This window comes from Strix aluco, chromosome 3 (genome assembly GCF_031877795.1).
Source record: "Strix aluco isolate bStrAlu1 chromosome 3, bStrAlu1.hap1, whole genome shotgun sequence".
Classification (NCBI taxonomy): domain Eukaryota; kingdom Metazoa; phylum Chordata; class Aves; order Strigiformes; family Strigidae; genus Strix; species Strix aluco.
Genome location: NC_133933.1, coordinates 98,803,610 through 98,821,658, shown reverse-complemented (window position 1 = coordinate 98,821,658; position 18,049 = coordinate 98,803,610). Strand labels below are relative to the sequence as shown.

Here is an 18,049-nt window from a genome sequence, read left to right as displayed (position 1 = left end):
TCAATGTTATCTCTCCTGTTTTGGTACCTCATAACTTTCACACCATCAGCCTCAAACAAACCTAACCAGTGCAATGTGTCTTAAACCTTGAGTTCACCAGCCTGTACATGACGATAGTTGTCACTTTTTCATCTGTCAACCATTTCAGTTATTACCTTTATAATACATTAATAAATAATCTTCATATTTCTGTGTTCTTTTCTTTGTTTATTTATTTTCTGACATGTCATTTCACAGGCAGTCCAGAAAAGTGGAAAGATATAGCAGCCAAAAACAAACTAGGAAAGGCTCCGCAACTGAAACAGAAAGGTAGGATTGCTGATCGATGAGTAAACATCTCTTATTATCAATCTGATTCCAGGTTTTGGAATATACCTCTAATACAACTTTTAAAGTAGAACATCTGTGACCATACCAAAAGCTACGTTGTTGTAATTTACCATATTATTTACTTTTTATCTATATTATTAGCACTGCTTGTTGTGTTGCATACATATGGAATTTTTCTGGCATTTTCCATCATTGCAGATAAACTCAATGGTAAAGACTAGCAGTCCATCCGTTTTATGAGCCAAAATCTGAGACCCATTGCCACTATCTTGATCTCTATAAGATGAAATTTGGAAATGCGTAGCATATTTCATTAGTGTGGGACTAAACCTTTTCTGTGCCTTACCACTGTTCTTTTTCCAACAAAACTCATCTATTTTACAGTTACTTTGAGGATGAAAAAAATATATTAACAGATTAATAATTCAAGATGTCTCTGTTCAAACTAATTTCACTTTATAGAATTGTCTACACATATTTTTATATTATAATCTATCATCACATAAAGTTAATATAAACACTGAGATTTTAACCATTGTATTAATTGAATTTTCCTGTACTTGTATTATCATTGTAACTTTTAGCTTTGATGCTACAGTAGTATAGGATTATGTATTCAAATTCTTAAGAAAGAGTGAAAAAAATAAAGATATATACTAAATCATAAGTACATCTAGTTAAGTTTTAAACCCTGTGTATTGGTTGAAATAAAAGCAGCGAGGAGGGGTAAGAACCTGCCTTTGTCAGAAACAGATTTATGCTATTTTGATTAGCAGAGGAGAAATGTACATCTGTTTATATTGTGAGGGTTGAAAAACTTCCATGAACAACTCAGACACATTTTTATTTTTAATGAAAATGCACATTATGTAGCAAAACTTCAGAGCTTTTATTTTATTTTACTGGTTCAAGTCCCAGATTGTTGTTTCTGATCCAAAAGCAATGGTTACATTTTTCTTGGTTTTGATGGTTCTCTTGTCACAACAGTCCAGTTGCTTTTTCAATTTAGACCAGAGAAATTGCCTAGATGATGGCTGGAATCATTGCTGTGTTTAAACCAGGGACAGTTTTGCTATTGAGATCACTAAAGCCATTTTTGCCCCATTTTTTTCTAACTTCTGAAGAGTAAGGGGAGCCTCTGGGGCCGAGGTCCAAGAGGCTCAGAATTCTTGATAACCGTTCAGCGATGAACCCAGTGCAACAAGACCATAGGGAAACATGAATTATGTTTCTTCTTTTTGTATCTCCATGACACATGGTGTAGGTTTCTCTTTCCACAAAATGATTCACTGCTATTAGATGTGAGACAGAAATGTCTAAATAGGTCTGAGTGCTGTAGTTTAGTATTTCATCATAGGTATAATGTTGCACTAATACCAGAAAGTTTTGATAATAGGACATACAATTAATTTTTTTGTCAAATGGCAAATATAATTCAAGACTACTTCTTCCTCAGATATCCATTTCTGGTTTAGATCTGGTCTTTATTTTGCAATTTGCAGGTTTTGTCTACTACTAACTAAGCAGATTACTGGAATAAGATATCAGCATGCTGTCAGCTTCCCTATAAAGCCTTTCAACATGCTATGTAAGATTGAGTTCTGTATTACTGTGATAGCTTAGGAAATGTACATAAAAGGGAAAAAGCAAACCTTTTCAGGATAGTTTGCAGAGCCTAAGAGTTCTCTTAATTCAATGAGATAAGCCTCGAAGATGGGATTGAGTAAACTCTTCTGAAGGAGTAAAACTGATTACATGAAAATCAAACATTTTCTGTGCTTGTATGAATGAGCAAAACTGTGGTAAAAGTTGGTTCATCCCAGTCTTAAAATATTTTCTTGCAGCCCTAACTGATCACCCCAGAAATGCCAGAGTTGAGGTTACCTGTCATATATGTTATGATACATATGGTCTTTAACTGTACTTGCTATATTTTACATAGGACCCTGTGCCAGGGGTGCACTGGATTGGCAATGCTCTCTTATTTTTCATTTTTCTTTATAGTTCTGTAAGTGGCAGCATATTTTACTTAGCACGTGCCATTGAGGCATCAGTCTGGGGAGAAAGGAATTTGAGTTTTCTTGTGTGCAGGCAGAGTTGGAACCTGTAGGATTCCCTGTAGACCATTGCCAATTGAATTAATAGGTTTGCTGCTTGCAGCGTTAATTTCCTCTGTGAGGAACCAGTAGATGAGATACACACATATGTGCTCGTTGCAGTCTCATTGCTCACCAGGTATCATTTCTCTCCCAAATTCCTCTCCTCTCCATAGTTCTTATCTCACTTCTGTCTCGTTTCCTCAGTCATACACTAGCTTTTGTCTCCCATGCTTGTTCCTTTTTGTCTCATTCTCCTGATCAGCAATTTGCAGACTTCTTCCTTTCAGCAACTGATCTTTCTCCTAGGTCAACAGGTCTTTAACTACATTTTAGTTTTTCTCCAGTTCCCTTTTAGCTCTATTTTCATTTGCACCCCAAGTAGCATATTTGTCTCAATGTAATACCCCAGATAATGCAAGTCTTAAGTCTGATTTGTCTCATTTTAGTTAAGCAGATCCTCTATCTTTCTCTCATGGAAGGGAACAGTTCTGTAAAAAGGGTATTACTGAAAGAGCAGGAGGTAAGTTTCTGAATCTCAGGTAAAGTGTCTGTTCTGTAATGGCAGGACAGACTCTCCTAGTGCTTCACTGGGCTCTCAAGGTAAATTCCAGGATATTTAGCCTCTAAAATGAGGAAAATCAGAACTGCAAACATGAGGAGTTTATTTAATTGGAGCATTCATTCATAGTATAAGCAAGCAAGCACTTTCTGGCAGAGTGGGATCCATATTTACCTTATGGGTTATGATGTTTTAAACATCTGATAAAACAGATGCTTAAAAGCTGGTTACATGCAATAGTTGACATGAATTACTTTTATAGACAGCATGGAGAAGCAGGCATTTTCAGAACTCAGCTCATCTTCATTATTGTAAGCATCTTTTAGAATCAGGGGAATCAGTCTCTGCAAGAATGTTACGGTTATCACCAGGGCAAACCAGGAGTTAAGCTAAAGAAGAGTTAGGGTTTGAGAGAGAATATAGCAAGGGCAACAGAATCCTGGGTTTGTTGCATTGTGGCTGGACTTCCACTAAACTATTACTGATGAAATGGCTTTGAAACAAAACCTGTTTGTTATCCTGGGTAGGCATCTGCATGTTATCTCATACATACTTTTTTTAGGATGACTTTACAGTGTATGATAGTCATATAGACAGTCCCTTGGTTATTTTGACTGTATCTTGTGGGAAAGTTGTGCTGGGTGTGTGAAGGAAGACTTCATAAGTCTGAAGAAATAAAAAAAACCCAACAAACACAATGAAAGGATGTCACAGGAAATTGAAATCTCTGAGATAACAGCAGATACAGTAGTACCATTTACAAAACGCTGCACTGTTGGGAAACCAAGGAAGAGTAAAAAGGCACACTTAGAATACTTTGACACTCTCCAAACTTGAAATGTTTCAGGTTATCTTACACTTGCAGTGTATGCAATTATTAAACTACTAATAATTATGCTTTATTATACTAACATGTTTGATCATTTTACTGCATATTTTAATTGTATTTTCATTAGAGTTCCTTCAGAACTGTATTTCTGGTATTACAGCTGAAAGATACTTAAAGAGAGTCCTTATTTCAAACTCCCAAGGAAACTAAGAATTATGTATGTACTTACATGTTGTCCTTTTTTAGGACACTAATTGAAATCCAGTTAATATTTTTAATAAAGATAAAAGGTATGTTTTAGAAACAGAAATGCTTTGTGGTAAAATTAGGTATTCATAGCCTAGCCTGTGCTAGTACTTATGTCATATGTGTTGTTAGCTTGTGTTTGCTGTGTTTAAGCTGCAGCTAGCGTTTTTGGCCAACTGTCCTCTCTATGCAGTGCAGTTCAACAGTTCCACAATTAGGGTCATGTGTATCTGCAGTGGTGAGTGTTCTGCAGTTTGTCATTTTGAAAATGGATTTGCATTCAGAATTAATAACTCTGATCTGAAATGTCAGCCCTGGTCCTGCAGCCACGATTTGTAATGTTCTTTGATGGAGGGGGGCATGGGAAGGTGTGCCTGGAGCTAACAACTGAACAGTTTCTTTTTGGCCCTGATGTTTTAGGGGTCTGCTACCATGTCTTTCTAGAAGGGGACTTCCAACCCCACGAACAACTGAACAGCCAGTCATTAGGGGAAAACATCACGCTCGCTCAAGGTCGAGTGAGCACTCTAGTATCAGACCCTTATGCTCTGTACATCACCTAGCGCCCGGAGGGTCGGCGCCACCTTCTCCACTTCTGACAAGGTTGCTACTATGTGTACAGCACAGCTTTCATGTTCTGCCTCCCAGGTGTCAGTGTGGTGTTGTACTTTCCTGAGCATACATGGTGCGTTCACTCATTCTGGCACTGTAGATTATCCTCTCTTCATGGTATTTACACTTCTTCCATATCCTTTATGCCACCTATCTTCACCATCCAGATGGTACTTCTTGCTGTTGAACTTAAATAGTTATGCAATGTAAGAGTAAAAAATTAGCTGTGTTTTGTCCTTCCATTGTTGTGTTTTGTTCTGTATCCATATGAAAATTATTAAAGTATTTTTCTTAAACACTGCGCAGGAAATCATGTGCTGTTCACACAGCTAACTCTGATCTTACAGGCTAAGAGAAAGTCAGTTGATCTATGTAGTGTGAAAGCCAACAGTATTTTGAACTTGCACAAATGTGCTACTTAAAATTGCAAATTATCTACTTGCAACCTTAGTGTAGTAGATAAACAGTGCTTATCCACTCTAGTGAGTGTGGTATTACTGTAACTGGCAAAGGCATTTAGTAGTAAGCTCTCCCTCTCAGTGGTCTGCTTCTTCTCATCTTTGTTTTACTTTCTTGAACTTTTTCCCTAGTTATTAGAGGTGGCCCTACTTACTTTAAATGCCGATTTACCAGCGTTCCAAAGGTGTTTGATGTGTTACATTCAGATGCTGCTTTATATATGAGAGATCAAGTAGCTAAGGTGCTCTGAAATAGTGCTAGCTAGAATTCAGCCAAAGGGATTTAGGATATTTACGTAGGTGGAACTATTAAAAATCTTGTATGTTCTTAGCACACACTCACACACAGCACCCCTCCAATACCAAGTTAAAGGTCTTATTCCTTCTCTGAGTTCAGGGAAAAACAACACATTATCCCATGGGAATAGATACCTGCTGTCCATTTCTCTGTGGCCTTGTGCAATTATTGCATCAGCACAAAGTGAATACAAAAGTTAATAAAATATAGAGGTAGCATTTTGTATTGCCCTTGTACCAGTGCAGGAGAACATATATAAATTGTGAGTCATAATCATGAATGGTTCTTAGAAAACTGCTTTTCGTTCAGTGGTTTTTGACTAATACTTTACAAAAGAACCCTAAGAAAACAAAGGAAAACATTTGCCCTTAGTTGAAGGTAGTTAGAGAAATCAGTTGAGGCCTTGTAAGTTAACTAGGTATCTAGACCTGAGTATGCGCATATGGCACACACCAAATGCAAGCTTCTTCAAACCCATCTTCAATATATGCAACTTAATATTTGTTTAAAATTCAGAATATAAACGTTCTCTTCATTTGGGTTATTTTACTCTTATCTTAATTTCATTTGCAGAATACATCAACAAGGAAGTCCGACACAGTCTCCTCCTGCAGACACATCCTTCAGCAGTCGCAGGGGAAGACAGCTACCACAAGTTCCAGTAAGAAGTGGCAGTATAGAGCAAGGTATCAAATAATGAGCTTATGATAGCTCAAACTCTTTGATTTTTTACCTTTCTTTACTTAAAGTCTACTTTCATAATATGTGTTCAATGCTATAATTCTACCAATAAAGCAATAGAAGAGAATGAAGGCATATCTGTAGTCTGGGAAATCCTGTAGAGTATGACTGATGGACTATTACGCATGGTTTAATTGCCTTAATATTCTAGTACCCTTTTATGTTTGTCTACTTTAAAATTTCTATTAGAGTTGTGGTAGTTTCCTACACATATCTAGTTTGTATTCAGCTAAAGAATTCAGGGGCAAAGATTTTGACAATATTTTGACAGTCTTACTAATTTCTTATTTTGTGGTGTATATTAATTGTTGTTAACTATTAACATAGATTAATAATATCACAAATCTGGTTTTCTTCTGGAGTTCATAGTTCAGTGAGTAAAGAATAAAAATAATCGCCATGGGAAATGTGAAAGCATAGGTCATCAGCTCTTTCTTTCTTAAGAATAAACTGATCAGGCAAAGAGTGCTGCTCTTTTCTGAAAAAGACAATATAGACCTAATGGTTGTGGAAGATGTTTTTTACATACAAATATCAAATAAGTATGAATATTGCTGTTTCCTTTTCTAGCAATGTACTGCACACAGAGTGTACACTATTATGGTAAAATGAAATAGCATAATGGATAATATTTGCACATTCAGGTTTTCTTCCGTGTTTAAAAAGCCTATTTTCTCATTGACTACATGCAACAACTGAGATTCCTATGTACCGCAAAGTTTTCTTCTACATGGAAATTAAAGAAATGCTTCTAGGATGAAATGTTGTGGTGCTTTATAGAACAGTTGGCAAACCACTCTCTTGAACAGATAACGTTGCTGACCATAACCTTCTTATCATGGTAGATTACCCTAGGAGTTTTTTGTATGATGGTTTACATTAACATGCAATCAGCTTACTTTAATTTTATGGCTTTGAGCTGTGATGGCATACTACACTGTCAATTAACACATATAAAAATGTATTCTTGTTTTATACGTGTGTTTATTCTGAATGATTAATATACTAATTGAAGTGGGTTTTATTAATTTTAAACTTAAATTCGAGTCCTCGTTTTGTTTTGTAGTGAATCTAGGACTGTCTGGATTATAAACTAGTTACAAACTACATTTAGAGCTTCTATTTCTGCATATTAGTAAATTGAGAGCTTTTTAGGGAAATGTAATAAGTAATTAATGAATTTCAAATTTCTTTCATGTTTCTTCTGTAATTCAGAACTTGGTACAATATATAATGATGAATCAGCTTTTAATTTAAAGTTGTCTTTCCTTTGGATATTTATCTATCATCTTTCTGCTGTTCTTGATAACTGGTGTGTTGAGAATAAAATACTAGTTTATATTTTGTTAAAGACATTGGAAATGAATGTAGAACTTATCATGAAAATGATTAGCTGGGATGTATACAGAAGAGGAAAGAAAAAGTGAAAGTTGAGCAGAAAGCTAAAGCTACTCTAGGTTTAGGAAGTTAATATCATGAACACCTGTAAATTAATGCTGTTTCACTGAACTCTTAGTTACACTTGTGGTTGATATGCTTGCGTCTTATGTGTAAAATGTACAAGTAGGATGCGACATACTGTTTACTTTGTTGTTGATATATCATACTGCCTGTGTCAATATGGCTGTATTACGGCATATGGAGTTGAAGGCTAAAGATTTTCTTCTCTACATAGTACTTTTGTTTTGTTGAAGTGACTGGCTTTCCTTTTGAAGGGGAGGTTTTCTGATTTTACCCACGTTTAATACTTTGTTCAAGATATTTGCAGAGAAGTGCTAAATTGAGTAGATTTTATAAAAAATTTTTAAATGGTTTTGTCAGTATCTTCTGAAATAAATATGATAGAATATATAAACTTTATACTAATGTAAGAAATTAAATTCAGTGAGGCTATTTGCTCTGATTTGCAGTATCAAATTTTAATACCAGTTTCACCTCTTTAATTCCTGTCAAATGAGTATCAGGGTCAAATGGAGTGACCAGAAGTGATCTGACTCTAAGGTAGGATTGAATCCAAAGCATATTGAGGTGTGTGAAAGATTTCCATTAACTGTACTTGGAACTGAATTGTGTCCTTAGTGATTTAAATTCAGTCACCGTGGATGTAGATGATGTCAAAATCTAGTGCAACATACAAATGTTATAGGGAGCATTTCAAAATGCATTTTCTTCATTTATAAATAAAGCTACTTTTTGGTGGTCAGAATTGACATCCTGTGTTTCAAGCAAATCCTGTATGATACACCATAAGGTATCATTTTTATAGTAAAGTACTTCTTTACGCTCAATACAAATTCTGTTGTGTCAGGAGGGTTGAATACACAGCTAAATACGTACATCTATGAATCTGTGTATGTTTTACAAATCACAGTGATTGCTGTAAAACAACTGAATGTCTGTATATTTAGAGTGGGCATTTTGTTTGCTCTTTGCATATTCAGGAGACATAGAAGAATCCAGTAAAGTAATTTTATTACTCTTTAAAGCTCTCATTATGGAAAAAATGAGTGTTAATGAAGGAGCAAGAGACTGGTAGTGGTTTTCATCTTGAGAAACAGTGATGTTTTAACTCTTAATCTCTAATCTTTAGCTCTGAGTTGTAAATGATCATATCCGTGCTAATAAGACTTCTTCTAGGACTGATGTTGCATCTTGAACATTTTGTCATTGTCAAGTTTAGAACTAAAAATCCAGCTGTTTCCCTATCTCTGCCAGATGATGTTGTCTTGGTTACTGCTGTGGTGGGCAGTTTGAGAATCATAAAAAGTCAGCCTGTGAGAAAATAAGGTAGTTTTAAAAGGTCCTTATTAGTAGACACACTTTATTAAAAGAAAATCTCTTAGAAGTAGTTCTTACAAAGGCCAAAGTAGTGGTCCCTATTCCATTACAGAATTGGGGTTGGTACTACTGATCAGGAAGAGAGGAAAAAAATCTTAAAAGTAGAGGGAAAAGTCCCATTTAAGGACTAAAACCTCCAACCAGCATAATTATGCACACTAGTAAATTAAAAAAAAAGGCTTCTTGGTGATTATGTTCTAAAGGGGATAGCAGCTTTGCCTAGTTTTGGCGTCGGGGAAGGAGGTAGTTATTTTCACTTGGAACAGTTCTAACTAAACATTTTTAGCAACTCCAGTACACACTGACATTTTAAAGTGGTTACAGTTAAGATTGTAGGCTTCTGTAATTTTTAGACAATGTGATCTTTATTGTAATCCCAGTGATATTCAGGGAAGACATGGCTGTATTTCTTTCCTTTGCAACCCTGTCAGCAGTATTTCCTAGAGTGCAAGACACACTGGAATGTTATTGCACTTAAAGGTCTTGAGATGCTTCAATATTGAAAGTTAGCCTGGTATAAGTGTGTGTGTGTGTGTGTGTGTGTGTGTGTTTTCAAAAAGTCATGATTTGGTAGTCATTACCCTAACTTACACTACTTAAGTGATTTTTATTTCTTTGTTTTAACTGATAATTTTATAAAAGGAACTAATAATATGAAGATGTTTTGGCTCAGTGACTAAAGCAGTGAAATTCTAAGCCATGGTAAGGACAACAGTGTGCTCTCAGTATGTCATCCTGTGCCAAGCTGTAAGAGATTTACATTGGTGTTTTTTTTATTTGCATCATGTTTGAGTGGAACTGTGCAAATCATTAAGAGAGGTGGGGATTTTGCATTGACTTTGTTTTTCAGCTGTTTCTATAACAACTTTTTATGTAGTTGCATGGTTTTTAAATTATATCTTTGTATAAAGTATATTTCTGTGATCTTTACTGAGTCCGTCCTCTATCATTGCAGCTATCAAACATCACAGGAATTCTTGCTTCAGTAGTATTTGAGGGTGGATCTCTACACTCTTGTATAATGGTTAATCATTGTATTGATCAAGGAAATGAATACAGCCTGAAGATCTGTAGCATTTTTCTACACTCCTTTGTAGCTGCAGGAGATAATATTAGGGATAATACTATGAAATCTAGCAAGTAAATAAGAAAAAACATATTATGTAAAATTGAAATTTATGAACCAGCAAGATGAATGTGCAATGGTGGTTTGTAGTATAGAAATGATCTTTAAGAGCTAATTCATGCAAAACAGGTCTTTCTCCCTGTATCTGCTTCTATTTGGCTCTTCACAGCATGATTTCTTTCTCATAGCTTCAACAATGTGGTTTCATGTTTCAGACGTCCTATAATGAGAGTAAGGTTTGTGATAATCAGCAGTATATTTACATGTAAAGAACACCTGTAAATGTAACTGAACTAGTGTGGTTGTGTGAGTTTCCAGTGGCATCTGTTTACAGCAGGAGGCTTTGTGCAGTGACCTTTAGAAAAGCAAAAGTGTGACCAGCATTAAGTATTGCTGTACATTATCTCATGTTAGAAAAAGCTGCATAAGTTTCGTACATAGTCTGTGTGCAGGGTGAAGTGTATGCGTGCATGTGTGTGTGCTGGCTGTTTCATGAGGGAAAGTTACGTTGAAGACTCTACTGGTACTGAATGGGGATTATTTATATAAAGTTAATGTGTGTAATATGTACAAGTCTTTAATGGTAGTCACATCATAGAGGAATGAAGTGTTTTGATGTCCAGTGTTTCCTTTTAACAAATAAGAATCAGAATTTTGTGCATAAAATCAGTCTTTTGTCAAAGAACACACTTGAGTTGCAAATATCTTTTTATATTTAACCAACTTAAGATCCTAAAAGAAATTAATAGCTAGTGAAAACAGTTCTGTGTATATGTACCTGATCACTGAAATGTCATTGCAGTGAGAATATGGCTTGAGTAATTGTAAAAGATCAAACCCTTTCAGTTAAAACCTTTTTTCAGATCCATCAGTGTAAAACTTGAGTGGCAGAAGAAAAAGAATAAATAATTTCAATTTTAGATTTTAGTCTTTTAGAGTTGTTTGTTTTGTCTTCATATTTCTGGTTTTATTTTAAAATTATTAGGTGGCACTGCATATTTTGAGGCAGCTTGTGGAATCTTTACTCACGCTGGAGAGTATTTTTTCTCAGCATTGCTAACTCTTGCAAATGAGTTCAAGCCCCATGATCTTTTATGTTTTCCTTAAAGACCAATTTTCAATAGTCCAGTGGTTATTGAGTATTATAGATTTCAGTTAATAGAAAACATATTTGTAACACTAATTATTGTGGAAAAGGCTTCATAAACTAAAACAGGGCTACGTGGTTCAGGAGTGAGAGTGATACTTAAAGCAAATTTAAGATTTTGATGTCATTCATAAATTTGGTTATGACAATACTGCTCGAGCGGAATACTTAACGAGTCCACAATCTGGTTCTCAGTAACTTCATTGTTCCTGTTAATTTTAAAGAAAAAGTCATAGGCTTTATTATTTGTCATGGTTTATCATTTTAATTTTTGACATTACTTTTACATATGCTGGAGTACTGCCTACTGTACATGCCATTGTCACATGTAACACATTTCTTTATCTAACTTCAAATTTGCTGATTTCTTTTTCTGTTTCCATCATTCCGTGCATTTAATTCATTGAAGAGCAAGAGACTTTTAACTCTTCCACAAAAGGTAAATATTTACATAATTTTTTATAAATGTTTGGCAACTGTTTATACTGGCTTTTTCCTTCAGTATATTCCATGTCAGTATATAGTATTTAGTTAACAAGAAAGAAGGTTGTTTCTCAAATATATATATGCTGTCTATCTGATGCCCCTCTTCAGAATCTGAATATGGTTTCTCTTGTGATTTCTAATTTTCCTATTGAAATGCAATATACTGGATTTAACAGGAGTAGTCATGGTATTTCACATGGCTCAGAAGCTGCTCACTTGAGTTAAAGTTCACTGAAAGACTAAGATTTTACCTAAGCTCTTGAGCTCCGCACAGCACCTGTTTATAATGATGAAGTCATGGCTCTTGACATCTGTGAAGGATGTTCATAGGTCTGGGCTTAGGAATAGTTGCAGGTCATGATGGCCAGAAACTGTCCTTCGTATGCAGAGAGATTCTGAAGAATGAGCTGTGTTTTATTTGCATGACAAGCCCATGACACTCAGAAAGATAGTCATGTTATAGGGCAGATTTCTAGGGGCAAACATACCATGCTTACCTCCTATGAATTCTCCATGTCAGTGCTGATACCAGTGAGTCAGTGAGCTCAAACAAGAGGTATCTAAGGCTGTCCGACAAAGTGAAAAGTGTAATCTGTCATGTCCCTACTGAGGCAGCGTTGCAGAGAAGTCCTATTTTTTTTTCTTTTTGCTGAAAGTAGAAGTTATCTCAAAATCAGAATGAAGGTTGGAGAGAAAAAATTTTAAAAATTAATCCCTTTTAATGTTAACAGCAAAATACTATGCTGTGTAAGCACTAATAGCACAAATTAACCTTTTCTGACCTTTAGTCCTGAGTCCTGCAGATCTTGGGAAATTCTGGTCTGAGTACAGGCTTTGATGGGTCAAAGCCAAACTGCGAATTGAACTTGAATCGGAGTATCTCCTACAACTTTCTTACTTTCTGAAAGGATGAATCCCACTGACACATTCATACTTGCTTAAGTAAAAATACAGCAGCTGTTCCACTAGCTACAAATTCCAACACCCACTCCAGTACTTGGGAGTATGCTTTCATGATAATGTTAAAAAAAAATGAAAAAGAAATTATATTTAATTTAGGTATTAGCAATTACAGGTTATTTGGCAGTGTTAAGAATGTGCTATGAAATGTCTTAAGCAAGTGCTAAGAATCATTGATTTTACAAATTATTTCTGTCATTTTTGCTTTCTTCAGTATTGATATTTCTCTGAAAAAGAACAATACGACTCAATCATGCCAGTTTGTTGTTTATGCCTCTTTCAAGTTCACAAACCTACCCCTGTGATTTGGACTGCAGTGGATATTTCTTTGTTTAAAACAGTTGACTTTATGCAGACAAACTAGATCATGACTGTAACAGGTTTGTAGAAGAGCTTGTTTCCACAAGATTTGGATGGATCTGGCCCAAGATTTGGGAGTGTGTAGAAGGTGGTGGGGTCTTTACATGCACAGATTCCTCTGGCTCAAGGGAGCTGAATGCAGATGCAACCCAGAGGCAGAAAGAGCTGGGCAAAAGAAGAGGAGCAGGAAGAAGTGGAGTGCTGGCAGTTCTGAGGGTACCATGAATAACTTAATTAAGTTGAGCTGACTTACGCTAGTAGCCCACTGTCATTTCTGACTTTCCCCTGAGCAGAATAAGGTATAAAAAGAATAGACAGTAGGTGAATGAGAGATGGGGATGGGGGATGTTAAAGGATATTATGTGGCAAGAGACATAGGTATGAAGGAAAGCATGTACTACAGATGTGAACAACACTGGCCAGATAAATCTGCAACAAAAAACTCAAGCATCTGTTCCACTAAATCAGTGGTAAGAGTTGTGGTAAAGTCTTAAGCAGATTAGGAAAATGCTGACTTGGATTGCTGCCAAAACTAGTGGTTTACTTTTTTCAAATTTTAAGAATTATATGTTTGTTTTCTTTTAAATAGAAGCTTCTATTTGGATCGTTCTTGAAACTTTGAGGAAGAGCTGAGCATTTTATCAGCCAGTTCAGAGTTTTATATTGGCTTGTCTTCCTTCTGGAGTGAGTTGTTAAACTCAAGATGGCCACTGTGCCTCTGTGTGTACTGGGATATCCACGGTCATTTCCCAGATTGGCAGTGTGAGTATGTGCTTTAGTCACGCCTCCATTCTGATTTGGGAGGAGGTCCAGAGTGGTGTCAGCTCCCACAGAAAGGAAACCCATGCACACAAGCTTAAAGGAGCCACAGCACATTTTAGTCAGGTGCAGGGACCAGGGTTGCAGAGCAGGCTTCAGAGCCCATCTCCCTCACTATCTGTATGTTGCCGATAAGTACTTTTTGAACTCATATATGCAGAAAGTGGTAACAAGTTCTTTATCTTAGCAACAACTGGATTTTTCAGTGTTACTAACCTTATATTTCAAAACATTAATCTCCTCATGATTTCAAAATTTTGTGTGTTCTCTAAATTTCATGGTAGAGTTTGCTGTGGATTTTTAAAGTCATGAAACCTACCACAGGGATACTTTGTGTGTGCATATTGCAAAACTCATCCTGAAGGCTGAACAGAAATAACCCGGAGACTCTCTGTATTATTTCTGAAACACTTCATCCTGGTCCAACACCAGTGTGAGTTCTCCCTGCTGTGCCACACAGTCAGCTCTCCAGTGAATGCTCCCCTCCCTCTTTGCTTCCCTTTCCCACACTACTAGGTGATTATCTCATCCAGATCTCACTGCTAATTTATTTCCCTGCCTTTGTTCTGGACATTGGTTCTGCCTAATTTCTTCTTCATCTTCCACTTCTCACTTCTTCAAACCAGATACTGTTTTTTTCCCACCGATTCCCATCCACATTGCATCTAAGTAGCATGGACAGATGAAGCTCCTGGCTTTTGCTGTGTAGAAAGGCTAAGTGTACATGCCTCTAGACTGCATTATAGCTGTAGCTGTTTGTCATTGTTCAACCTTTCTTCTTAGTATGAAGAGTGAGAGTGAAGAATAGGTCAGATCTCTGTTGGCTTCTAGGATAAGTGCAGTTCCTTGTTGCCCTGCCAGAACCTGCTATTTGTGTCCCAGAAACACTGTTCCTATAAAATAGTTTTTATGAGAAAAAATTTTCACCTCAGCTTACTTTTCAGTATCTTCCTTGTGTAAGCAAATCTTTCTGTCATTTTTAGACTTCTAGACTTTTTCCCTTAAAGTTTGCATCATAAAGGATGTCTGATATCTGCTGGTAAGGGTTACTGGTATCTGAAATCTTGATGCCAATTTCTTCTTGTTACATAGCTTACTCCAACATTTCATAGTGCAGGTAAAACTTGGAGGATTTCCAAATTTTATTGTTTGCCTACACCTCCTTTCTGTCTTGAGCATCTTCAGCACAAACTAGAAGTGCCTCAAGAGCAAATTCTGTGTTTGTTCCAGATGTCACCATTAAAGAAAATGGTATAGCCAGTGCTAAGACATCCATAGGTTTTCTGTGGTCTAGGAAAAAACAATATGGTTCTCAGTTTTAATCACAGACCAGGTAATGTCACCAGTCATTCTGGCATTAAGCCCATACTTGGGTTTGAGCAAGTATGTCCTTTTAGAAAGGTACTTTCACTTAATGACTGAAAGTGATGGAAAATTGTTCCTGTGCCACCTGACTTTTTAAACATATGTCTTACTACTTATCTGACTTTATCTAGTTTCATAGCTACTGGTGTTACTCTGCCTGTATCTGCTAAATTGAAGAGCCTTCTGTTGTTAGAAGTCTTCCCACATGTAAATAATTATGGACCCCAATGAAGCCACATATCTCCTTTCTTTTTAATAATTTCCTGAATCTGTTATTGCAAGGTCATGTCCTGGACTTTGTATAATTCTCATTACCTCTCTCTCCATCTTTTTCACCAACAGTATGCTTGGAATGATAGTCTTCCTAAAATGTCAGAATCCATTGACTTTAGATAAATTGAGTATCTTCCAGTTTCCATGTTTATTTTGATGTCCTAAAACTCCGGATCTCTATATGGTATTTAAGAATTTGTTGTTCTTTTTGTAAGCATAAAGGCTTATTTTCATATGCCTTGCCAAAATTTACCTTCTCCTTTCTTGCTTTTCAAGATAGCAACAAGTCTCCAGAGATAGTGATATTTTGCTGGAGGCACATGTGTAGCATGTACAGCAGTTCAATTTTGGGTATGAGATGGTTTTCCTTGGAATTTGGTGATGGTCATACTGCTACACAGGAAGTAGTTTCAGTGCTTAAACAATTCTAATCCTTTTTCAAATGTTTGAGTGGGTTCTTTTTAGATGTTATTTATGGACAAGATTCACGGCTTTCCAAAGTCTACAGAATGTAGAGACTCTTTGATGATTGTTCTAATGTGAAAGAGGTGGATACCTAAACAGTTAAGATCCGGAATTAAAAACTAGAGCTAGAAAAGCAGCTATAGCAGTTTTGCTGTTCCTTGCTAGTTCAGTATTGCTGCCTGTGGTACAATCCTTATTTAACATAAACATATGAGCCCACATGTGTTTCATACATTATGCTATCAGATTAATAGACACGTGTTTATAGCATCATGCCATTTAAGAAATTTTGCAAATAATATAGAGTTTAGTTCCCCTTTCAAACCTTAAATAGGGGACTTTAAATCTTAAAATTACTTCAGTCTCTTTTGTACCAGTCACTGCTGTTAGTGAAGCTTTTGTAGCTCTTACTGATTTTCATAGGATTGGTCTGTTGATACCAGCACAGGTTGAATTTATTTTAATGTCACACTGGGGCATTGTAAGATTCACATTCTGTGGATAACAGAAATAAGCCATATCATATATATGTCTATCTACTAAAGTATTAAAAAAAAAGAAAAGAGAGACAACTTTATTTGCCCTACTATATGTGATATGTTAGTATAGTATATTACTTATGGTTCTGTTATTCTGTTCATAATTGTAAAGGTAATGTATATTCTGAACAGTTAGGATTAGAATTCTAGACAGGTTTAACTTCTCTGTCAAACAGCAGACAGAGGTTGAAATGTGCCCATACTAGTTTTCTGAGGAGAGAAATAAAGGTGAGGGCTATCAACTAGTTAATGCCATCAGCTGTAACTCTATAAACCTTACCATAGTGCTGACATATTAAAAGGAGTATAACTAGTACATAAATTCTTAGTACTAGTACTTAAATTCATAATGTCTTAGAAAAGTTAAGAAATGGCTGTCTCCTTTAAGAAAAAAACAGCCTGTCCTAATTTTCTTTCAGGGTAGGTTGCAGGCTGAAAATGAGATCTGTAGCTATTAATTTTAATCAAAACTTCTTTTATCACAAAAAATACAAGCAAGTTTTTGAATTACTTTAGGAGTAAAAAAACCAACTCTTCCATTATATGTATATGTTAAATTGTTCTTTTACTAATAGCATGATCACCTCTGCAGAGATTGGAAATCCGGATGTTTAGTTGTACTTCCAGCATGTAGCATATGTAGAATCCTGTAAGATGTTATGAATTACAGTACAGGGTCCACAGTCTTCACAAGGATGTTTCTTGAATTACACGTGAGGAAGAGGCCCAGGAGGAGCTGATGGACCTGCTAACGTATGGGATGGAAGATGGTCTTAATCTTTGCAGACCTTGTCTTCTTCCTTTGAATCCCATTCACAGTGGAAGCCAGATGGGATTTAGCAGTGAGTTGAATAATAAACTAAGTTTATAGCTAAGGGATCTTTTGTTTGTTTGATGGAAGACCATTCAGAACTACATTGGACAGTTAATTCTTGGTAGCTTGGTGTGGTGGGTAGGCCCAAGCCAGCGATTAAGCACCCAGCAGCTGCTCACTCACTCCACCCTCCATAATGGGATAGGAGAGAGAATTGGAAGAGCAATAGTGAGTGAAAATTCATGGACCAAGAAAAAGGCAGTTTAATAAATGAAGGGAAAAAAATGAAGAAAAAGAAAAAAAACCCACAAGCCCCACCACCAAGTGATGCAAAGGCAATCACGTACCACCTCCCACCAGCAGACCAATGCCCAGCCAGACTCTGAGCAAACAGCTACCTTGAAAAGACTACCCCCAGTTCTATTGCTGAGGATGATGCTATGTGGTGTGGAACATCCCTTTGGTCAGTTGGGGTCAGCTGTCCCAGCTGTTCCCCCTCCCAGTCTCTGGGGAGGTTGGGGAGCAGCATGAGAAACAGAGAAGGCCTTGGTGCTGTGCAAGCACCGCTGAGCAACTGCTAAAAGATCGGTGTGTTAGCAACACTGTTTTAGTCACGAATCTAAAACTCAGCACCCTACAGGCTACTGTGAAGAAAACTACCTCCATCACAGCCCGACCCAGTACA

The 18,049-nt window shown here is 36.4% G+C and overlaps 1 protein-coding gene across 31 annotated transcripts in view; it reads left to right on the top strand.

Moving 5' to 3' along the window:
* Positions 1-18,049, top strand: part of RIMS1 (regulating synaptic membrane exocytosis 1) — a 352,499-nt gene that overhangs the window by 247,875 nt on the left and 86,575 nt on the right. For 11 of the 31 annotated variants that reach the window (XM_074819774.1, XM_074819780.1, XM_074819776.1 and 8 more), the window contains 2 exons: positions 238-309; positions 6,005-6,117. The exons of 1 other annotated variant lie outside the window; for it this stretch is intronic. In XM_074819774.1, coding sequence (XP_074675875.1) covers positions 238-309; positions 6,005-6,117 — 185 coding nt within the window. Of the gene's footprint in view, positions 1-237; positions 310-4,483; positions 4,667-6,004; positions 6,118-11,692; positions 11,723-18,049 lie in introns of all 31 variants that reach the window. 19 more of the 31 variants (XM_074819778.1, XM_074819781.1, XM_074819777.1 and 16 more) reach the window with 5 other exon arrangements.